The sequence below is a fragment of the Rhinolophus sinicus genome, linkage group LG01, assembly GCF_036562045.2.
Source record: "Rhinolophus sinicus isolate RSC01 linkage group LG01, ASM3656204v1, whole genome shotgun sequence".
NCBI classification, from domain to species: domain Eukaryota; kingdom Metazoa; phylum Chordata; class Mammalia; order Chiroptera; family Rhinolophidae; genus Rhinolophus; species Rhinolophus sinicus.
This window is the reverse complement of record NC_133751.1, coordinates 141,794,357-141,819,807: the sequence shown is the minus strand read 5'-3', so window position 1 is coordinate 141,819,807 and position 25,451 is coordinate 141,794,357. Positions and strand designations below refer to the sequence as shown.

Here is a 25,451-nt window from a genome sequence, read left to right as displayed (position 1 = left end):
GAACTAAGGCTACAAAATAGGATACCTGATATATCATTCTATCTTGGAGATAAACCATCTTAAGGGACTGTACAATTATGATATCCTACGAGTAAGGGAGAAAGTCATGAAGCTGTACTTGTTTGAGGCAAAACCACCATACTGTTGCATGAAAAACTCTTACAAATGTTTAGCACAGAGACTCCCCAACCTTTATTTTCCAGAGTGCATTTACATTTAATAATCCTGAAATTTGGGGATGTAGGAAGAATGACTCAGAACCAAGTATCCAAGTGCAATGAGGTGTGCTAGGTAACATTACTCCAGCTTTATCCTCTCCTGGCCAGAAAGTCCAGGGAATTGAGGAAAGGAGAATGGAGCAGCTTCAACAGCTCGGAGAACTCCAATGAAGGCTTAGAGATTCCCCCAGGATCTCCACCTATCTCCATTACTTGTTGGGGATTCCTGATTTGCCATGAATTATTATGCAGCCAAGAGACCAAGCACTTACCACTGCATCTGAGAAATAAATTTTAGAATGGTTATAAATATCCCAAATCAAGGTTTGTCTGTCTTGCTTCTACTGATTCTTGAGTATTTCGAGTATAACACAAGTTCCACCCATCTAAACCTCAGTCTCCTAACTTACAATGAACAGTAAGGACGCTTATCTCTTTGGATATAATTTAGTCACTTGGTCAAGTGTCTAAAAGCCTTAGAGCTTAAATGTTAAATGGGCACACTTACCCAATATGGTTGGTTCTTAAAGAAATTTCCAGTTCTCTTAGCACTTGTGTGGATTCTTGAACACGCCGTCTGAATTTCTATAATCCAAGAACACACATTCTCACAAAACATATTTTAGCAACTGCTATAACTGAAGCTTACTTGTAATAAGTTTAACACAATATGAAAATATCTCTGCTTCTAAAGTGAGCTACTCTCACATTTCTTTTGGCAAAGCCCACACATTTGTCTCATAATGAAAATCAGCTTATGTGAAAAGACTGGGAAAGATTACTTATTTCATGTACTGTCTTTGAGTAAGTGGATTATTTTTCCCTACTCCACAATGCAACAATATTCACCAATATACCTATGTGATGGGGTCGCTAAGACTACCCCAGTTTCAGTAGGACTCACAGGACTCAGTGTGTCATTGTACTTATGGCTAGGATTTAGTATAGCAGGAAAATACAAGGCGCAATCAGCAAAGCGGAATGGTACGTGGGGTGCAGTCTGGAGGAAATCAGGTACAAGCTTCTAAGAGTCTTCTCCCAGAGGAGTCACAAATAACAATATTCATGAAACGCTGTCTACCAGGAAAGCTCATTAGAGACTCAGGGCCCAGGGTTTTTATTGGGGGCTGCTCACTTAGGCAATCTGTGCCTACCTAGCATATACCAAAAGTCCAGACTCCCAAAAGTAAAATAGGCATTCAACACAAACCATATTGTTGGCATAAATAGTTTTTCAGGACCATGAATCGTTCTTATCAGGAAATGATGGGAACTCTCCTGAAATCCAAGTTCCCAGTTGGCAATGGAGAGCCAACCTTGCAAGCAGGCCTTTCTAAGGTGACAGTCTCAGGCCTGCTATGTTAATTCTTTTCTGTAAGACCTAACATTTTCCAAAGCTGAACATTCCCAGTTACCTCTGCCCATGAGCCCTCACTCAGAAGGTCTCTCCTCTAGAGCACCTGTCTTCTACTTTTGGAAAGTCCTCTTCATTCCCTGCCTGTCAAATCCCACAGATCCTTCCAGAACTCCCAGAACTCCCTCAGGTCTTTCTTCTTCAATGGATCTGACAGAATCTGAATCTCTCTGTTTCTCTCTAAATAATCTCCAAAGAATCGTTAGGTTGCACTACACATCCGTTCTGTGGAACACAATTTCCTACAAAAACATTTATTTGCAGTCAGTCTGGAAGAAGGACCGTCGATGGGCAATGCCTTCTAAGAGGAGTTCTGTGCTCTCTGTGCTATAGATTCAAGCCATCTTCATGTTACACTGTTTTCAGGAAAAGGCTTTGAGAATTCTAGCTCAGGATATTAAGGACCCTTCTCTGCTGCCACAATTGCAGTGTACACAGGGTCGTCCAGCTAAAAGACAAAGGCATGCAAAGAAAGGAAGGAAAGGAGACAGTCTAGACAGGATTCCAGGATGTGGGGTAGGGAGAGCCATGCCAGCCACCGGTGGGACCTGGTGCCCGGGTGACGACCTGGAACCCTGCCCAGCATGGGTGGGTTCCTGTTACCCTCTTCTCCCCTTGTGAAGGACCTTTGCTTCTCGCCTAACTGCTTCTCACCGGGCCCCGCAGAAGCAAACAGTCTCACCGCTTCCCCTGGCTGCCATTCCTAAAGCACCCCAGAGACTCTCAGGGTTGTAGAACGTAGGTACAGTGAGGTCTACAACATAAAAGCGTCTCCAATGCAATGACAAAAGAAGGGCATTCCCCTTTTTGTCAAGAAAGACCTAAGAAATGGCAGAGTCCTCTACTATTAGAGGGACATGTAAGCCCAGCACTTCCTGGGGAGCTTTCCAGCAACGAGGTTCTGCTGATGAGGTAGGGACATGGCCACGCAGCTCGGAAGCCCATTTCCAGGTGTGCTGGCTGCTCTGGAGGGCCATTCCCATGTCAGAGTCACAAATCTCGGGCTGTCTGCACGTATGACCTTTAGAAAACAACGCAGTGTTCATGGCTGTGCATCATGCCCAGTTCTGACTTGTTCTCCGAGGCCTGTGCTGGTCCCCTGACTCTGTCATACGTTTCCTCAGGACAAGGTCATCCCTTCCAGACACTGTCAGCCACATGGGCACCCAGCGAAGCACTGAGGACATAACCGAATATAAAAGAGGACCTGTTGAAGGGCTAAGAGGCATATATCAAAACAAAACGCCACCAACACTCTATGAGCTAATGGAAACAAAAACAACAGCAGATAACGTCTATTGGGCATTTACTATGGTAGGCACTACACTTTGGCAACTGCATGATATCTGAGGTAAAACTAAACTGATGTCATGCCCATATTACACTCTCTTAGGAAGCGATCGATTTTCAGCTGGTCTCTGGGCTAGGGAGAAGCCTTGGCACCGCCTGCTCTAACACATAAACAATGAGCGCTAACACTCTGCAGTTCTACAATGCATCCAGAATGCTTTAAAAGAGACGCTGTGTGTCTGTGGGGCGCAGCGACAAGGAGCTGGGTACATCCATTAGCAGTCTCTCCATAAGAGAAGGGCCCAGGGACAGCCCAGGGAGGCAGCTGAGCCCCGGAGACCCCCACAATAGGTTTCATTTCACGACTGCAGCACCACAGAGGACCAGACTCCTTTCTTCAGATCTGAAGCCTTCTTCCATGCCAGACATGAGCCATCCCTCCCACCCCCTCAAGGCACAGACGGAAGAACTCCCTGGTATTCAATGAGGAGGCTGATTTGCAGAGTTCTGGTTACAGACTTATCTAATTTAGGCTCTTCCTTCCCTGCCCTGGAGGATTTAAAACTATTTAGAAGAAAAGGAGACTATGCTTAAGGCATTTTTTTTTTTTTAGAAGACAGCAAATTAGGTATCTTGCATTCAATATGCACAAAAGAGTAATGAATGAAGTAGTGGAGGACTCCAGATGCAGTTAAGGGAAGACTGCTCGGCCCAGATTGTCTGGCTAACATTGAAAGGCCTGAGTTGAAATCTTCTCTTCCCACCCTCCCACCCCGCCCCCGTAATACAGCTGAGAATCTTAACTGTAAGCCATGCCTTACTCCAAACAAAATCTCTTTTTTCTCCCCTAGGCTTTAAGCATGACAATTACGTTGAGTGGAACAGAGCAGTTCCTACTGCCAGCTCTGACAGAAATCATACTAAAGCAGGGACGGTGGATCCAACATCCATTTTATTTTTGTCTGAGCCAAATGAGTGATGGTGAAAGATGAGGCACAGACAAGGCCAGTCAGGTGAACACATACGGTCCCAGGCAGAGATTTCAGGAATGAAGGTTAGCCCAAACAGACATCTTTTGTATCGGGCCTCTTTATTAAGTTATTTGCAGGGGAGTAAAAACACTTTCTGAACAGCCTTCTTTTGTTTTTTTGGTTTATATTCTTTGCCTTAACCCAGGAGTAATTGTTCTGAAGGAGAACTGGGCCTGTGATTGGAGGAACCCACCTCTCCCCTCCAAGTATCTTCCTCTCTAGGGGGTTGGGGACTGGAGTCTAAGAAGTGCTCTCTAGGAGTTCACATTGTTCTCCTTTCCTTTCAGAATCTGACAAATGTTGGGGAAATTGTTTGGGGGTGGAACATATTCTGGGAGGGGAGCGCTCTGTCTTGTGTACACACATCGGCGTTTCTGCCATGCTCAGCTCAGGGTGAGGGTGCTGAATGCTGGGGTCTGAGCCATCCAGCCTTGAAGGTTTGTAAATCTGAGGATTTCTGAAAACATTTCCAAAACAGAATCTTGCTGCCCCTGTGCAAAGAAACAGCCCAGAAAACCACCTGGGGTATTTTGGTTGTGTTTTGTGTGTAGGGATGTGCCTTCGTTTAGCCCTCTCTAATCTGATGAAATTGAGGCTGCTACATCTTTGGCGGAGGAAACAAACCAAAAAGAAATGAACAAGAATTAAGCAGCTGTCTCATTTAGAGGGCCTGACAGCTTTTTCAAAAAAAGAAACGTGTGCCATATTTGTGAGGAGGGGAAATAGTATGCTACTCTGACAGGTACATTCTTAGAAGACGAGGCTGTGTCATCCAAGCCACATATGGCGTCTAGCCGACAGCAAAAGCAAAAGTCTACAGTCCATTTTCATCATCATGCCCAGATTTTCCTTCCGCTTGCCTGCATGTTAACCATGGGACAAAGAGCCAGGGAACTTCCAAAAGGCAATAACAGCTGTTCTCTTTTGCTTGACTTTTCTTTTCTTTTTTTTTTTTTGGTGAAGGGTGGGGGTGGGGGTAGGGGGAAGATTAGAGTGGAAGTAGAAGATGAAGAAAAAGGAGAATATATATATATATTTTTTAATATAAGAGCCCTGGAAACAGGGGCTAACTAAGAAAAGTGTGCCTTTCTTCTCTCATGAATCACATGTGAAAACAGCAGATGGAATTCAGCTCATGATATTTTTGCTGCAGCCTTGAAAGCAGGAGTTGTGGAAGGTCAACCGAAAACAAACGCTATCTGGTGAAGACCCCCTTTACCCATCTTGAGCAAGGACAGTTCTGTCCTGAGACATCCCAGGACTGCCCCAGCCTCGCAGGGCTGTGCCAGGCTGCATACTTTACCATGAGGCATCAGTGTGAACCAATTGTGTGGCTGCACAAAGCAGGGCTTGTTTGTAAAAGGAGAGTCAGTTGAGAATGGAATCAGCTATTCTCTCCTTACCTTCTTGGGGCCAGGGGCAGGGTTGGGGCAGTGGAAGCTGCTAAAAGCATCAACACAGGATGTGAGAGCACAGCTGGGATGACAAAGCCCCAGTGATTTTTCAAGGTCTCTGGAAATGCACCAAGACATGAAAGACAAGTCTTCCCTTTGCTAGGCCTGCTTTTCTAGGGGCCTGAACACCTCTGCACTGGACTCACTGCCCTGTGTAATTGGAAATGGCAGTGACTCAATAGCCATCAGAAGTACGTGACTCCCATCTCAGGGATGTACTTTTCAATGCTTCCTTACACCAAAAGGATGGCTTTTTTCTTTGTCTTCTCATGTCCGTCTCCAAAAGTTGTTTTCCTGGAGGCTCTGGCAGAGGCTATAATGCAGACGAAGGAAGGTTCTCCCGGACCCCCATTGCTACCCCCTGACCCCAGAGCAGAGGATTCTGCTTGCTAAGGGGAAGAGACAACAAAGAGTGGAAATCAATCCATCTTACCTTCCTGGTTACAGCTGGATCCAGATAGCCTTTGAGTTTTTGAATGTACGTATGGGGAGGATTCTTCACCTGGAATCGTTCCTGCAGGAAGCACATAAGTACAGTAAAAAGTATGACAGGTATGAAGGCATGACAGTCAGCCATGTTCAAACTGAGTAATACTGTTGATCTAAGGCTGAAACGCACCCACAGTCTGAACGTGGCCCTGCAAATCGTGATGTACTAATGGTTCTGAATCTTCATAGTAGGTGTTCTTATCCTTTCTTTCCACAGGAGGAAACGGGAGCTCGGAGAAATTCAGTACTTCCCTAAGATGACACAGCTCTCAGTGTTACCAATGGATTCAAATCCATGTCTGCCCTACTGTAGTCTATATCTCTTTTTCTGTAGGGCTCTGCAGCTCTCATTCTAGGAATAATACTTTGCCCAACCTGTAATCAGGTTCTTTTTTAGCAGGTCTTCAATCTGTTACATATTCTTTTGAATATCTTCAATGTTGGCAAATCTTTTTTGTTTTGAGTATTTATTTTATCTTTGAAAATACCAAACATTTGACTTAAACTGGATAAAACTGATTTGTTTCAAAAATGAATAATGAGTCTATTGCTTAGAGACTGGAGTATGTGTGTGTGTTTGTGTGTGTGTGTGTATATTTGTGCGTATACACACGTATGTGTGTGATCATTAATGGGTTCCTAAAGCACTTCCAAACTAGAAGACCCAAAAATAGTTTGAGCAAAAGCACAACCGTTGAAATAAGCATAAAATATATATCTCAAGGTGGTATTTAAATGTAGATCTGAGGTAGGGCCAGAGAACCCACATTTCTCACAAGTTGATGCTGATGCTGTAGAGGGAGGGAATCACACTTTGAGAAGTTCATGCCCATGTGTATCAGGTTTGAGAGACCATCGTATCCAAAGCAGCATAATAAAGCAGTAGTAAAAAACTGGATAAAATCCAAATACCCACACATTATCAAATGGATAAGTGCTTCCATTATGTTTATACAATACGATTATGTTCATTTTACAATGAAAATGAACAAACTGAACCGCATACTCCTACATGGATGGATCTTATAAAGCTGATCTTGAGATAAAAAGAACATCAACTTTTTGGATTTACACAACAGGCAAAAATAAACTAATGGTTAGGGACACATACCTAGGTGGTTTATTTATTTGTATTTGTGTGTGTGTGTGTGTGTGTGTGTGTGTGTGTGTGTTTAGAGAGATTATATATTGAGAAAATATACATGCATGTACACACACACACAATATATATAGAGAGAATGTTTAGCTTCCGTAGGAAAGAAATGAATGAACACATGAGGGGAATAAATAAACCCATCTATTTATCTTCAGTTCCAACTGTGTGTGCGTGTGTGTATTTTTGTGTGTGTAGAGGCAGAGAGAGAAAAGGAGGGAGAGAGAGGGAGGGAGGCAGGGGGGAGAAAGGGGGAGAGAGAGACAGAAAGACAGACAGACAGACAGAGAGAGAGAGAGAAAGAGAGAAAGAGAAAGAGAGAGAGAGAGAGAGAGAGAGAGAGATGATTAGCATAAAAATAATAGTTGGAGGACTGAGATGGAGGAAGGGGAGTACAGAGTAATCCCGAGAGGCTGGCAATGTTCTGTTTCTTGACCCAACTAGTAGTTACACAGGTGCTGGCTTTATCCTACTTATTACACCGTTCTTATGTTTCAGAGTCTTTTCTGTACATACGTCACACCACACACACGCATGCACTTAAATATAATAGCCCTAAGAGGGAAAACAAAGATTTACCATGAAATCTGGACAATTCTTATCAGGTTCTCCTCTACCTACAACCCAAAAGACATTTTCCAAGTAATTCTTTTCCATCTGATTCCCGCTTACGCCATCATGGAATTTTTCAGTATTTCACAAGACTGACATTGGCCAGCATGTTTAAGCATTTGTTTATACCATATAAACTGTATTTCTCCCACAGGGAACCACAACATTCTTCCTGGTCCACTCAAGTCTTGCTCACTTACAGATTTAGAAATGCTAAAGATCATCTTATTACTATCAAAAAGAATCACCTTATTAGTGAAAGTATATATATTTTATTATTGTTTAATGCTTTAAAATAGAAAGAAGCAGCTTGTAATTAGACACCAATCAATATTTCCCCCTTATTTAAAAAGATTATCAGGGTGAATTTTATAGTATATAAACTGTATCTCAACAAAGCTGTTTTAACAACAACAACAAAAGATCAGCATACTGTTTGTAATTATTCCCCCCAAATTTTCTATCCTGAGAGCAATTTCCAAATAACAATTCACAAATAACATCTCTAGTGCCATCACTGTGCCTATGTATAAAGTCCCCCCCCCCTTTTTAAATCACTATCACGTCACTGAGGGATCAGATAGAATCCAACTGCTGTGGGGTTTTAGCAATAGACCAGCTGAAGGCTAAAATAATCACGAAAAGCTCTGATCTGGAAAGTGAACTGATAAGCTATCTAGAAACCAGTTATTATTTCCACTTTGCATATAACAACAGCTGATGCCAGAGATATATTAGAATATAAAAAAACTTACAATTTTTAATAAAACAAGCCAATTACCCGATTTTTTTAAAAAAATCCCTTGACCAGCAACAATGCAAAATTGTGCTCCCTTCTCCTATGGCAACCAATTAGCTCTAAACATAAGGTCCCTAACACATGGACCTCAAGGAATTCTAGCTCTGCCTAATGTAGTATTTGCTTGAGGACCTAAAATTTGAATCTATGGACAGTTGCTGAGAGATTTCTAATGTTTATTCTTCTAGGCAATGTCGTCATATTGTAAGAGCCATATTTATTCCTTTAAAAATAACAAAATCTGAGTAGCACATGTAACACTGGCATTCACTCAGTGAATCCCATTTTTGACAGTCAATAAATGCAGCTTTCTCCATTTCCTGCTTCAGACTGGAGTAAGCCAGAAAAGCTTTCTCAAATATACATATTGACTGATCCTGTAGGTACTTCCTTAGAATTATTCCCCTAAAATGAGGGACAAGGGCTAACTTTAATACACTCATACTTTTTCAAGTGTGCTTATTAGCATTTGTTATGTTTTGGGCACATTTTTCAATTGAGTAACTTACTAATGTATTTCCAAGAAACAGAAAATGAAGAAGCCTAATGCTTTAAAATATAGTGGTCTACATTGTAGCTACTTCTCAGAATATTCAGCCTACATCCAGGGATTCAAATAAAAGTTCTATGGCAGAAGAATACAAAGCCTCAAACATTTTCCTAAAATTTGATATCTCTCTAATCTCAAAAGGAGCTACTGATTGAGTTACACATCCAGCGTCTGGCTCAGCAAACCTTTTCTTTCTGCCTCTTCAATATGGCCATTTGGGCAATTAGAAACATTTGGGAAATACATTGGAGAATGACAGCACCTTGTCAAAACACATTTTTATTTTGAAGAACTTTGGATGGATTATTGACATATTTAAATGAATAATTTTTTACCTGAATATTAGAATTTTAGATTTTTGAATCAAAACCCAAAACTGTTTTGGCGGGCAGTTTTCCATTACCCTCAGTTCTAGATCTGCTTCATCTCCCACATTCTATTTTCAATAACCAGTTAGTTACCTGATTGTTCAGCATTGATATGGGTAGCCTAATTAAATTAAGCCATCCACTTGAATTACATTGTATAGAAATATTATTCATAGGAATAAAAATACTATTTAATCATGGTGATTTGTCAATGTGGATTGATAAGCCATCGTAAAGGTTTTCTTTAAATTACAATGTATTGGGGTGACAATGGTTACTAAAATTACATAGATTTCAGGTGTACAATTCTGTAATACATCATCTATCTATCACATTGTGTGTTCACCACCCAGTCAGTTCTCCTTCCATCACCATATATTTGACTCCCTTTTCCCTCATTAACCACCCACCTCTCCCCTTACTCTCTGGTAACCACTAAACTGTTGTCTGTGTCTATGAGTTTTTGTTTCTTTGTCTCGTTCCTTTGTTGTTTTACAGTTTTATATCCCACATATCAGTGAAATCATATGGTTCTCGACTTTTTCTCTTATTTCACTTAGTATAATAATCTCAAGATCCATCCATATTGTCGCAAATGGCACCATTTCATCTTTTCTTATAGTAGAGTAGTATTCCATTGTGTATATATACCACATCTTCTTTATCCATTCATCTATTGAAAGACACTTTGGTTGTTTCCATGTCTTGGCCACTGTACATAAAGCTGCAATGAACATCGGAGCACATACATCTTTACGGATAAATGTTTTCAAATTTTGGGGGTTTTTAAATACCAATTTGTTTCAAAATGTCTAATCAATGTAGCATCACCTCTTGCCATTTATCTCTTTGTGTGATCAAACTTTCTTCATGAAATGTTTCTGGATTTGAAATAACAATCGTCCTGGGGTGTTTATAAAGCACTCACTAAAAAGAGCCCAAAGCCATTTCCTAACATGCAGGCACAGTAGGCCACAGACTTCACTGGGAGAAGCATGGGAGGAAAACCAGGGGAGAACACACCTCAGAATCAGAATCTTCCTTAAGCTTCCATGCTGTTTGCAAATAATTTACTTTAATAGAGTGTTTGGAGTTCAATTTCTCTGGTACTACTCAGAATATGTTTTCTCACTGCTGCTAAAAGTGACTTCATTTATGCAAGCCCAGGAACGCAATTACTTTTTTTCATCTGGGGCAGCACTTTTGTCTCAAAGGTTGACTTACCTTTTAATAACACTTTGTAGTTTACCATATTCTTAGCTCACTCAAGTCTCCCAATGTGTCAAGTCAATATTAACTCCATTTTATAGATGGAGGAGAAAACTGGAGGAACTGAGACTCAGAGATTAAATGACTTGCCTTCACACGCACGCACGCACATGCGCACAGCACAGATCAAGGATTCATATTCAGGTTTTCTGAGTCTCTGATCCTTGTTCTTTTCACCACACTGTAATAAGTGTACTCATCTTGTTTCTGATAAAAGTTCTTAAAAGGGTGGAAACATGTTCTTCTCTTCTTTGAGTCCCAGTATGTAGAAGAATACTTGGCACATAGTCCTTAATAATGTTCAAAGCATTAAACTGCTCTAAATGTCACACAGGTGGTGGCAGTTAGCTCAGGTGGTCAGAGCGCAGTGCTCTTAACAAGGTTGCTGGTTTGATCCCCACATGGGCCACTGTGAGCTGCGTCCCCCACAACTAGATTGAAAAAACTACTTGACTTGGAGCTGATGGGTCCTGGAAAAACACACTTAAATAAATAAAAACGTTTTTTGAAAATGTCATATACAAGTCACTTCTTTCATAAGTTAAGGGTAAGTTTTTAAAGTTTAAAAGTAAGCAGAGATTGTAAACAATCTGTCCAGAGCATATAGCCAGTAGGTCCTACGCTAGACCTAAGTCAGCCAAACTAATGTCATAGCTAAAGAACATCTGCTGATAAGCCTGTGTTGTATCTCTAATGGCTCTGAAACTGCCTAGTGCCTTTCATTATTATACATTTCTCATTAACTCAATCGGCTCAGGCTTATGCTGGCCTCCCCTCCCCTCACCAGCCACCAGGAGGGTTAGGCAGCCTGCACGCAGGCCTGGCCTGCAGATAAGGAAAAGACAAAGCACTTATTGGACTCCACTTAATGACTACGGTTCAAGTCTACTGCAACCCAAAATGGAAAACCAGGCCACTCTGAAAGGAACGTACCGAAGGGGTTGTGACGGTCGTGTATTAATGAGGTAAGTCACAATACACGGAATTCATCGGCTATGCTGCAACATGGCCTTTTCTATATTAGACACACACAGGCAGCCTTACGTTCTAACCAGCTGAACTGTTTCATTGGGGCCTCCCCCCGCCCCCCATGGAAGGATTGGAATTGGACACTCCACTCACCTAACAAAACATTTCTAATCCTTTGTATCCTCTCTATCCATGAGTATAATTACATGAAAAATTGCTTAATTGAGGTTAATTCGGTGCTAGCTGGACCTACACCAAGCATGTTATAAGCATTTCCGCTCTATAAATTACATTTGGATAAGCAGCTCCAAAATCAAACAGAATTTCACTCAAATTTATCTTATACCTTCATATTCTTAGGTTTAAGGAAAGAGATTATAGGGATACATCTGAAAATAAAGGAAGTCTCTGGGAAATGGACGGCTCGTGGGGACACACTGCTGAGTTTCTCTCCCCGTTTGGGATGGCTGCAGGGTCACTGGCTCTATTTCCGCAGGGTATTAGCAGAGCTACACAAATTGCTTAAACACCCTTAGGGAGAAATTAGATGTCACCATCGTCATGCCATTATTAATGTTTTATTATTTTGATCCTGTAATAATTCACTTTGGATAGTGAAAATTCAAAGGCTTTGCTTTTGTGCCCATAAGCTCACTCACTACACTTGAATGATTTCTCCTCCAGAAGCTGACAGTAGTTAGGCTTCCTTTCCCAAGGCTGAATAAGCAAACTGTAGTTTCTAAATGAAAACCATAATTACAACCAGCATCATTGCCATTACTGAGTACTAACTTGCAGGGTTTAGCTTGGTACTAAATGCTCTTGACAGGAATAATCTTTGTCCTCAAAGGGTTGGCCCCCTAAAATAGATAATGCTGACATGAATACACAGGGAGAAGAAAAGACAAAAGGGCATTAATGTTGTATGTAGACAAAAATGACTTATGAGTAATAAGTAACGAAGAGGTAAAAAAACATTGCATTGAAATATCCAGAAAACTTTTTTTAACATTAAATTCCAGAGACCCACTGGTTGTCTTGTATTCATCTCTGTTTGATAGAATGCAAGCACAAAAATATCTTGATAGCTTAGATTTTATTGTAGTAAATTGATTTTATCAGAAAGTATAATTTAAGATCACTGGGGTTCTGAGGTCATAAATATCTGAGCTGATATTAAAATATTTGTCTACTTACTACAGTCAGCCTTAAATTCCCAAGGGGTTCTTGTTAGAATGTACAATATACTCTTCTTTCCTCGCTCCCACCCTCTATTCTACCCTCCCTCCCTCCATCCCATCTTTTCTTCTTTTTTCCTTGTACCTTTCTTGTACAATATAGCAGAGGCCAAAGCTAGTGCATGGGGTTTGGTGGAGGGTAGGGGGGGAGGTTGCCAAGACCAGGATTAGGGTTCCTAAGCAGGAAGCCATAACATCTCAGCCCTCACAGGGCTAACAATTTATACAAATAGAAAAAAATTTACACAAACAGATCCAGATCTAGATTTTCCCCAAGAAATTAACAGCACCTAAGTCCCCAAGGGAACACATATTCCATCCCCATGTCCCCCGCCTCCCCCTACCCAAAACAAATTCTGAAACTTCAGAGAGGCTGCCAGACTGTCCCACCAACAGAAAGCATATGTATGAAAGAAGAGGACAATTTAGCGAAAATGAGGAAAAAGTATCAAGACTCTACTTACAGTAACAGATAGCAAGGAAAGTAAGTTCACATGGAATTCCAATTTTGTCTAACAACTACCAGAGGCACCGTGCTAGCTGTGACCCTTTTTAGAAGGGTCCCTGTGCTTATTGTTGGACGAAACATTTTGCCTAACAAGTCCCTACCTCTGAACATCTTAAATCTTGCTAGCACATTTAGGTCTCCTGTTTCTAGGCACCAACATGAAAAATACCAAGAAGGGAAAAAAAAAAGGTCTTTTGTCATTTTATTCTTTCATTCATCCAGAACACATTATGCAAGATGCTGCATAAAAAGCACAAAATGAAACAAATTCAATTCCAAAACATTAAATCTCATCTCTGAGATACAACAGACATCACTGTAATACAAAGTAGAATATGATAAGAACCATATGTGGTCCCCTGGAAGTTCAAAGAAAGGTAAGGCTCTTTCCAACTGAGATGATCAAAGAAACCTCCCTGGAGAAAGTAGCTTTTGAATTGAGTTTTGAAGGACAGGCAGCATATAGATATCCTGGGATGAAGTGAGAGGCAGGAGACAGAGGAGTTTTCCAGATGGGGGAACACAGGAACAAAGGTAGAAAAGCACGGGGCATGTGCTAGTAACTTCAAGGGGTTTAGCTGGGTCTCGGTAATGCAGTTTGTGAAAGGTAATGGCACAAAGGATCTAAATGGTAACTTGGAAAGGACAATGGCATATGTCAAACAACAGGCCAATGTGTACAGGACAGACAATGGGGAGTCCGTACGGAGTTCTGAATAGAAGAACATATGGTTAATACCATATAACTGTCTCCTTTCTTCATTCCCAAATTTAAAAGTTGGCCATTTCTACACTAGGCTAGACTTGAAAAATTAGCATGTCAGATTCATTCCACAGCCATGGTTTCTTGGAGAGCCTTGAAGCATTCTTCAGCTCTGAATATGAAATCATTTTCCTAGTCCGAGAGGAGAAGACAACTTTCCAAGTGTTCCATTACAGCTCTCAGACTGAAAATAACTTTTGATGAGACTTTTCCAAATAATTTCCTTTATTTAGACTAGCAGAAGTTTGTTCTAGTTCAACAGGTTTTTCCTAGTCATAACATCCTATAATTCATTCTCTAATATGTAATATTAATTGTGTTTCTTTAATCCTGCTCATAGTTCCTCATTCTTCCCAATTTAAGAAGTGTTTTAATTGAAATTGTTGGATTTGTAAGGAAAGAGGTCATCCTAATTAAGTTGGTTATCGCATGTGGTCCTAAGAACAGATTGAACCACAACTCTGTTTGATACATAGCGGTGTTCAGCAAGTATAGTCGTTATTGTTATTAAGGATCTAAGAACTGAAAAGTGATGGAAGGTCATGTTTATACTGGAAAACTTTTTCTGAGTAAGATTTTTTTTTTTCAATTTTTCAATTGCAGTTCGCATACAGTATTATATTAGTTGCAGGTGTACAACAGTAACTAGACATTTATATAGTTTACAAAGTGATTATTCTGGTACGTCTAGTACCCCTATCACATCATACATTACACTGAAAAATCTGAGATAATGAATCCTCATATCCTTTGCTCTCCCCCGCAAAATTCAAAGCTTTCCCTTCCTATAGATTGGCATTCCTAAAATATACACTACCCAAGACCTGCATATAAGGAAATCAAGGATGCTTGTTAAATTGCAAAAATTCCCCTGACCCAATGGATCAAATACTCAAGAAGCTACATTTTCTCAAATTCGCCAAGTAGGTCCTCTGTATACTAAAGCTTTACGTTGTACTTCCTACGTTGAAGCCTAAATCCCTCTCTCTACTCAGTCTACAAAGAGAATGTGCATAGCCTTGGTAAGCAAAGACTTAAAAAATATTTTCAGTTATGTTTATAGATAGAGACTTACATTATAAAACTATAGTTACAGTCTATGCTTTCATGAAAATTTTGCAAAATCCCTGGGGAGTACTCTTCCTGTGAAAATTCAGGGGGTATAAACATGCCTCATTGTTTCTTCACCTGAAAAATGAGAATATGAAACTCCTCCTCCCCCATTTACTACATATTCCAGAAACCTTAAGGATGCCTTCAAAACAAAACTAACATACTGAATATCTTTAAAAGTCTGCTGAGCTAAGTTTCATACAAATAAAACATGGAGGACGAAAAGAAAAATAGCCAAGTTTTTCTGATCCTGATTAGGGGTGGGGAAAAAGACAGCATAAGCTTAGATTTCTTATACAAACCATTAGGTATTTCAAGATTTAGATAACAGCACTAATATTTTTTAATTCCTCAAGAATTTGAATGAATGACAGTGTCTTATTTTAAGGATTGCTTTTCTGACTACAATTATACTAATTTGATTCTCTGAAACTTCATTTGCCCCAATTCAAACAACACACAAATACCTGAGCACAATTTTCAGAAATCAATAGGTGCTTGCTGAACTGAATGAACTGTAATATTTGTGAAAGGCACAATTAATGTCAGAGATCCTTCAAAGTAGATAAGATGGGAAGAGGTAGAAAAGAAAGGTGCCTCCACTAAAATCAATAAGTGTCTAATACACGCGAAGAAAGCATCCTTATGAAGAGAACATAAGGATTGAGAATAGGAGGGAAAGTTATTAGATCTTCATCATACCCTACCACTTGCTTTCATTTACTTTAGGCATAGATTTAAACATTAGAAGCCCCACCCCCTCCGCCCAAACTGAGAGTATTAAACTTCAACATGTATCCATGGCTGTTATTTACAGTACAGAAACCATTCAGATAGTATTTAATTGTAGAACTTGGTTTTGCTAATGCAGTGATATAGCATAAACCACCTACCTCTATAAAGAAATCAATGAAGTGGTAGGAGGTTGTTCAAAAACAGTATTTCTCTAGGAACAAACCACTGGAAACTTTTATTTAAAAAAAAAACATATCATTTATAATAGCACTAAAAATGATGAACTACTTAGGCATAAATTTAACAAAGTATGTGCAAGACCTATACACTGGAAACTTCAAAACATTCCTGTGAGATATTAAAGACCTAAATAAATAGAGATGCCATGTTCATAGATCAGAAGAGTAAATATTGGTAAGATATCAGTTCTCTTGAAATTAATCTATAGAGTCAATGCAACCTCAATCAAAATTCTGGAGGCTTTTCCTTAGAAATTGACAAGCTGGTTCTAAAATTTATATAAAAAATGCAAAATTAGAATAGAAAAAATAATTTTGCAAAAGAACAAAGAATTTACACTACCTGATTTCAATGCAATAATCAAAACACTGCTGTATTGACAAAAGGATAGAAATAAAAATCAGTGGAACAGAATAGAGTATAAAAATAGGCCCTTTGGTTTTTCAAAGATACCACAGTAGTTCATGAAAAAAGAACAGTGTATTCAACAAATGGCTAAAACAGCTAGATATACACATGGGGATAAAACAGTGACTCTCCAGCCTTACTTCACCCCATGCCTCAAAATTAATTCAAAATTGACTACAGACTTATAGTGTATAAGAATCAAAACCATAAAATTTCTAAAAGAAAACATAGGAGATAATCTTTGTGACCTGACCTTGGGCAAAGATTTCTTAGGCCACAAGAATGCATGACCCACTTAAAAAACAGAAGACAATTTCTACCTCATCAGAAAAAACTTTCATTCTTTGAAAGACAAAACACAAACTAGGAGAAAATATTTGCACAATATATGTCTGATAAAGACTTGTATCCAGAATATATTTTTAAAAAACTTTTATAGTTCAATAAGACAATAACCACCCTAATATTTGAAAAAGGCAAAAGATTTTAACACATCCTTCAACAAAGAAGATACACAAATGGCCAACAAGCACATAAAAAGATGCCAATATCATTAAGGAATTGCAAATTAATATCACAAGATACCGTTATATGTCCATAAAAATGTCTAGAATTAAACAGACTGACAATAACCAAGGGTTGGTAAGGACTTGGAACTGGGACTCTGTTACATTGCTGGTGGGGATGCAAAATGGTGCAGCCACTTTAGAAAACATTTACGGTTGGTGAATTTTATTGTATGTAAACTATACCTCTGTAAAGATGATTTTAAAAATAGTATCTCAATTCCTTTAGATTCATTTCACTTTTTTACTGAGCACAGCTCTTTTTTTAAAAAGTTTTTCTTGATATATTCTTGTTTTCACTTGCCCTAAATTAAAATAAACCCAGAATCCAAATAGTCAACTTTGTTAGTTAATACTTTTGCAAGAAATAAAGCACTCCAAGGAGGTCCTATAAAGCTCTTAGTTGTACAACTTCCAAAATATTCACACGATAAATATTTTATAACTCTATTTAAAGAATTCAAAATTCTGGGAGTTGTATCAGTTTTTTTCATCAAGTTCTAAATGTACCTCCATACCTCAAATCATGACTGTATCTTCACTGTCATTTGTGAGATTTGCTTAATCCACCATATTCGCCCAATCCTGCCTAAAATCCCCCAATCCAACATACATCCCAGTTTCCTAGATATATAAATATTTACCTTATAAACATAAAAACAAAAGCAACATGTGTTAACAACCTTAAAACCTAAATCTTAAACCCAGCTCCCATTGGATAGTTTATGGTTTCTCCTTAGATCTTCCATAATTTCAAATTTAACATAATAAACACACACACACACACACCCCATCTAAGCAGCCTCAGGTCTTTTTCATCTTCAGATCACAAGATTAAGTCAACAATAATTTCAATCTGTAATCCTCATGGTCAAAATTAGTCCTTAAATCAAGTTCTCAAACAACACCTGACAAGGACGGGCTCAGAAGGGAGGTAGAAGCAGCAGCTCCTTTGAAATTGGTCACTGCTGGGACACCTACTGGGTGCAACAGAGATATGTAAACAGAATACAATATCTATTACAGTGTTCATTTTACAGGATTTGACATGCACTTAGGAAGTTATACCTGAAAATACGAGCACATACATCAAAGGTGAGTGGTTGTGTCAAAGTTCTTGGGAAGAGCGCTAGCAGTGGCCTTAAGGGTAACAAACATTTATCTGCACAATGAGGGGATTTCTAGTACCTGAAGATGTGATGTAAGCCGTGGTCCTGTCCACAGCTGGTATCCACCATGTTAACACAGATTATACACGGTTTCTGCCCCTACATACAGCTGTGCATTTCTGACAAAATCTGAATCATAGTTCTAATTCACTTTCATCCTCTATCCCTTCACCCCCAACATCAATATTCTAATTAAAATAACTTCTTTTAGAACTTTTACTTGAAAGTTCATCAAGAACTGCAATGAAGGCTACAGATAAGTAGGAGGAAATATGTCGGCTGAAAGTTCTCTGTTGTTTATTCAGTCTTTCCAGAATTTACTTTTGAGAGGATGTCTTAATTCTTTTTTCCATCTCCACTTTTAAAAGATTCAACATTGTTTTCCAAAGCACGATGGTCATTATCACTCTTCACAGTGTGTACTCAGTAAAATCATTCCATTGATGAACCAGATTGATGAGAAAAAGCCACAATCTCATAGGGATCCAGGTCATCGATTGGCAATTTTTTCAAAAAACACTTTTCCAAACCATTATGGTACTTTTTAGAAGACAGAAATTTTCAGAATTGTTTACTATCAGCTCAACCACTTGCTGGATAACTTCCAGAAAGTTGTTTGGCTTTTCTTTTTTGTGCAAGTTGAACAAAAAACAGCCTTCCACAGCACAGATTTTTAAGTTAAATGTCCAAATATTAAAACAATGTAAAGTGGTATTTGTATTACTTAGTAGAAATTCTTGGCTAATGTCCCTTAATAAATCACTTAAATTCTTTTCTAAAAGGTAGTGCCAAAGGTCAACAACCTCAGTCTAGCCTGTAGGCATTAATTTGGCTGTATGAGTCTTCACTTCCTGTAATAGCGTTCCAAAGTTTACAAAAGATGCTCATACAATCAAGTTTACTTCAAACAACATAAGGGGGTTGTCTAAGCCAGATTAGGCAATTAGTCTTTTTTGGGGGGCGAGGGGGTCCTATAATCCCATTTGTATCACCAGGCAGGAAGACAGGCAATGTGATGTTCATTTTGGCAGAAGATGACCTGTAAGCTTCAAATCAGACTGAGCCCTGGGCTTCTTGCTCTGAAGGCACTTCTGACAGCGGTTGGTATAAAGTTGCCAAAAGGATTAGTATTAAAAGGAATAACCATCCCCCCACCTCTCTGCCTTTTTCTACCTCCCTCTCAATCCCTGTGGAATAGACCATCATCTTTTTTCCCCACTATAAAAACGGTATGACAAAGGGATCTTCTGGAAGAAGAAGGAAGGAAACCAGCTTCTAGGTTCAGAATCAATTTTCCAGCACTCCAGAGACGCTAAACACGAGGAAACTCAACACACAGGGCCCGAATCACTGCTTCTCCAGTGTTTCAGAAGCAAGGAGTCAGAGACCCGGAGTGAGTCTTAATGAAAGGGAGACTTTGCTTTCGGGGAAATGGAAAGAAACTTGCCTTATTTTCAACAGCAACTAACTGTTGCTGTTGAAAAGATTTGGAGACCAAGGAAAGGAAGACAGTCTCTTTAAAATCTCAAGCAGAAGATAACCCAGAGACAAAATGGTTTGCTTGTTTGTTTGTTTGTTTTTCAGTTAGGCAAAAAGACATGCCCGGTAACCAGTTCACGCCTGGCACACCGCTGGAACTCAGGACAAACAAATTAGTACTGGTGACCATTTAGTACTTTCCCACCTCAAAGTGGGAACCTGTTCTGGGAACACTCAGATCCATACCCTCTCATTTCACTCTGCTTTCCCTCATCTAAACAACTAAATGCTTATTCAATGAATACATTAGTGAACACCTAAATAAAAACAGGTTGTAATACACTGAATACAACCTGAAACAAATGAAACTATCAGAATATCAAAATTGGTCACCATGGCAGAGACTAGCTTTTACTAAACATGTTCTTCTCTTTGTGCATATTCAACTAGCTTACATTTCTCATCCTTCTCTGCAGGTCTAGCCAATGGAATAAGACTGTTGGTGATGCACGCTAAGAAAAAAAAAATCAGGATTACATAGAAGGGGAACACCAAGTATAAAAATGATAAGAGAAAAACACTAAGGGTTTGAAAGACAGAATTTCCACAGAATTAAACAGATCTCAATAACCTTGTAACGATTTAAAAACAGACAGCATTTCAACATACCACAGAATTATGGAAATACAGTAAAAAATTTAAATAATTCAACATCAAACAATATTAAATATAGTAAAAATATCAGCTAGCCAGAGGACTGAATAAGAGGGAGGGGAAAGGCGAGATGGCTGTCTGGTAACCCAACAGCTGGTGAAACCAGAATGAAGTGACTGTGGCTAAATGTAGAATCAAAGCCTGGAACTTGAAGACAGGGGCCCAGGAAGGCAGATTAAGTCTGGAGTCTGGGAGCCAGGGGAGAGGGGGGTGGGCAAGGGAAGGCTATGGGTGCATCCCTACCTTTTTCACAACTTCTTCCCCACTGTCTATGTTTGTTCAAATAACTAGCATACAGCCATCAACACTGAAGGCTCTAGCCTGCCCCCCCCCCCTTTGCCATGTCACTACTCATCTATTACTCCTGGTGCTCCAGGGACAAGCCCTCATTACCTAGAATCTGATGGTCCCCGGAAATAATATATCAGTACCCAGTAATATTTGCTGACCTGGCAGAGAAGAGCTGTACTAGCTCAGAAAAATATGAACATTAAAAAAAAAAAAAAAAAAAAAAAAAAGCAATGTTTGCTCTTTAGTTTTTCAGGAAATTTTATTCCAGTGGCAAATTGGCTTAGCTATTCACACAAGTTATCCATTAAGTAACTTTCTTGTCTTTTGAAACAGTATTAGGAAATATAAGTGAATGCTTTGAAAAACAATTCTATTCTTAATGAGTAAATACATTCAAATGGTATGGGTCAGCGGTGTTGGAAAAGATAAGAGAGCACCTCTCACTGTACTAGACAATGAAGCATCTCAGTGGAGTGGGGCGTCTTAGTGCCACTGCCTGACTCAGCTCTAGCCACGTGGCAGGAGGGGCCTTCTGCTTTCCTGATCGGGACACGTGCCAAGCCTTGAGGGGTGAAATTCAAGCTCCGTGAAGTGCTTAACACAGGAAGCTGAGTCTAAGTGGGTATGACTTCCTGCCACCTCTTCACACTCACCTTTTTTGTTTTGTTTTTAATCTCCTTCTCCCATATCATACCATACAAATCAAGGAAGGGGAAGACCCCATCTCTCATTATGGTTACAATGCAAAACAATGGTCAGCCATTAGGGGGCAAGGTCGATCCATGCCAAACCACTCACCAAAATAAATCATGCCATCAGTACTGGCAAAGCCACAGGGAAGCTTTCTAAACCCAGGACTGGATTATACATTCATGCAATCTATACCCATCGGCATTAGTCACCTAAAATGTCCTGAATTTATGACTTAATCATTCAGCAGAGGCACAGTTATGAACCAATCCCCCACCACCTGTAAATTCTATAGCTCCCTCCCCTCAACCAATAACACCTGAGAAGCTACAGGATGAAGCTTCAGTGATAGCTAGTCTCTTACCTACTACAATTTTTGTTTCAATGGACTGTTTCCAAGACCCTTTTTAACAGGGATAAGTGAAAGAGCTCGTGACTAGAGTTTGGAAATAGGTGTCCTCATCTCATTTAATTAGACAGGGTGGTCTTGTCACGGCTGGAGAAGTCATTCATGCTCTTAAACCTCAGTTTGAGCATCAATCAAATAAGGGGGTGAGTGAACAGGTAGGAAAGGCAAAAGAACTTTCACTTGACTTCATATGCTCCAATGTAGTTAATTATTTATTTTCAAAAATGTGCATTAACTTTTCAAATTAGAAAAATAAAAAGAGCCTTGAAATAATCTCTAATGACGCTATCTGATATAATGATTGGAATGTCTTAAATCCATCTGAAATCTCTAAAGCTCCCTAAATGCAGCCTTTACCTTAAACTGCTGTGAAATAGCCAAGACCCCAAAGCCAAACAATGCAGCCCAAGGGTCTGTTTTAGGGAGAATCAAAAATTGAGGCAGGAGTGAGAGCAAGAAGTGTTCTCTGTCTGCAGAGGTATAGAGAGCAGCATTCTCACTGCTCTGCCTGTATGGGTTTTCATTTGCAATTGTCAAAGGAACTTAACACTTCCAGTTTTTTCCTCTTACACTGTCACCTCATGCTGCTATAAAACTTGCCTCACTATCCTCAGAGTCCTCAAATTAATGTCCTCATGAGAATTCAGCCCACTTACTACAGCATAGAAATAAACTCTCTGGGATGCACCTCACACGTCCCAAAATCCAGCAGGGAAGCCTCTCTTTCAGTGGTTTCTGTAGCCCCATTGGAACCAGAGTTAAACAGTTCTCCCATGTTACTTTCATTTATTAGACCCTCTAAAGCTCAGGTCCTCTTTATATTTATGCAACAATCTAGAAAAGAACTAAGGGACATTGCCAGGATATTCTTGCTACAGAAAACTCTTTGGGATCTAATCTCTAAAAAATTTTTATTTTGCTCCTTAGAGTTAGCCAAAGAGCTGGATTTTCAGTTGACCTAGGTTAGGTGAAACGGAGCTTCACTGCACAAATGCCCATACAGACTCCTTTACATCTACATCAGGCACCCTTCCCTCTTTAAAGGAGTTTCCAGAACTGAGAAGTGAAGTTTAGTTTCACTTATCACAAGCCAATTACACCAACAGGTGGAGGAAAGTGAAAAGGATGAAGAAACAGGAAACTTCTACTTCCCTGCTGCCTCTTTTGCCTACCTTCTCCCATCTGCCTTCTCTTCCTTCTCCACTGTCACCCAAATATATAATATAATTTAGCTATTCTTTCTTTCATTCAACACACTTTCAATAAGCACCTATGTTGTTTCAGGCACTAAGCAAGGTGTCGGAGATACAAACACAAATGACACATGGCCCATGCCCTTAAGAAATTTACTTGTTGTGGAGGAGACATATTTAAATATTACATGTACAAAGACAGACTACCGCAACCATATGAAAGTATGAAAAAGTTGATAAACTGTATTTATCTCAAGTGATTTTCCTAAACTGAACCAGGACAAAGCATCTTATTTTAACCCTCCACATTTCCTTCTTTAGAGAAAAAGGATATATAATCACAGTGCCAAAACCAAACCCAACAACGTCAACAATAATCTCTTGGAATTACCTAATAATTTCTTTGGCATCACAAATCAAATAGCCCCAATTTTCTGAAAGTCGTTATTATAGTTAGTTTGTTCAGATTAGGATCTAAGGAAGATCCACACAAGCATTTATTTCTCTTAAGTTCTCCTCCCCTCTTTTATTCCTATGTCTGCTTGTTGCAGAGGCTAATATCTTGTTTACTGAGATATAATTCCCATTATCAGTCATTCTCATCCCCTCTCCCAGTCTATGGCACCCATTAATCTACCTTCTGTCTCTGGATGTTTCATATAAATGAAATCATAAAAGCAAATGTAATTTGAGTGTCCATCAGTGAGGTACCATAGACAGATGGAGGTTAGGTACATGGTCTGTGTAGATAACAGGTAAGGTAAACATTCAGTCAAATAAACATCAACACATTATATTTGCCATATGAACAGTACATTATGAATGCTTTAAATTTACGGATTTTCTCTTTTCCCTGATAAACATACATAGGAGAAATGTTATTCATGTGGGTGACACAGCAATAAGTTATGTGTATATGAAAAAAAGTCCAGTTTTCTACTGACCAGAAATCTCACAATGACTAATGGTTGACCAAAAATGGTAGCTCACCACAGTAGTAATGCAGGGAAGTGAGGCTCAGTGCCTGTGTTACAACCCTGGCTTTCTCTCCCTCTCAGGAAATAATACCAGAATGCATGTCAGAGAAGTAGAAATAACCTGTATTTTTAAAAACTTATTCTTAGTGTATCATTCACATACTTGAGTAGTTGGTGAGGAAGGGTGCAGAAAGAACGGTTATGGGTACAAACCCCAGAATGGGCATATTCTCTAGAATCTGACCGCCTATGCCACGTTACCACTTAACAGCTATATTTGATCTTCAGCAATGATTTAATCTCTAAGTCTCAGTTTTCCCCATATGTCAAAAGGAGATACTAAAAAGTATCTTACTGCTATGCTTTGAAGATTAAACACAAAGCTCTTATTAAGAAAATCTGCTTACTAAATGCTAGCTACTGACAATAATAATAATAACTATTATTATTTCATTATTACTAACAAATCACCCGTGATACCCCAGAACTGATGGAGCCACTTCAATTCGGAGCTGTCAGCATGTGTTGAAGTGACTGCCAGAAAGCAACAGATGAAGCAGCTGAATTTCCCATGTCCTGGCATATTAACATTTCAAGCAATAATAACCTGAACTTTGGGGATTTGAACATCAGAAACATAATTAGATCACTGATTTGCTCCTCTCCCAACCTCAAGAGACCCCAGACTCCACCATCAACCCTATGAAGCTACTTTTGGTCTGAGAGAGAAGTACTGTTGTTAGAAATTTTCCATCACCAGCAGCCTTCGCTTTCTGGCATATTGGAGACACAAAAACTAATGATTCAACAAAGCCAGAAGGAGCAGGGCACATTGGTTTGGCAGGGAATATTTCCGCAGGTCTGAGGACGGAAGGACAGGTGGGCCCTTCCTCGCAGAGCTAACACAATGGCCACCGAGGCAGCCTCCCTTCACCTGCACTCTATCATAACCTGTCCTACTGGAGCGTTTTCCACCTCCTGGGACCTCCCTCACTTGAGTGACTACCTGTTTTTTATATAAATTATCCCTATTATCTTTGTTGGCTGCCATAAAATCATTTTTCCTTGCAATAATAGAGAATTAGATAATTCTCATTAAAAATTAAGTCTCAAGAAAGGAGATTGTAAGTGTCAGCAGAATAGTATTCTTTTGCAGTGCGATCATATAAGCAGGCTTCCTCTTCAGAGTCTATCTACTTTTGGTGATCAAATATAGCATGGAAGAGAGAGGAGGATTTTACCACCATTTCATTACTGTTTTAGTTTACGGGCTAAGGTGAAATAACATAGAATGAGTGCTTCAGAAGCTCTACGTGAATTGTGGGATCTGTTTCTTAGGAAA

General features: G+C 39.5%; 1 protein-coding gene across 12 annotated transcripts in view; it reads right to left on the bottom strand.

Moving 5' to 3' along the window:
* FMNL2 (formin like 2) overlaps positions 1-25,451 on the bottom strand; it is a 280,224-nt gene that overhangs the window by 91,394 nt on the left and 163,379 nt on the right. For all 12 annotated transcript variants that reach the window (XM_074336414.1, XM_074336391.1, XM_074336408.1 and 9 more), the window contains exons 3-4: positions 5,841-5,921; positions 727-803 (exon numbers count right to left, since the gene is read on the bottom strand). In XM_074336414.1, the coding sequence (XP_074192515.1) occupies positions 727-803; positions 5,841-5,921 (158 nt within the window). The remainder of the gene's footprint in view (positions 1-726; positions 804-5,840; positions 5,922-25,451) is intronic.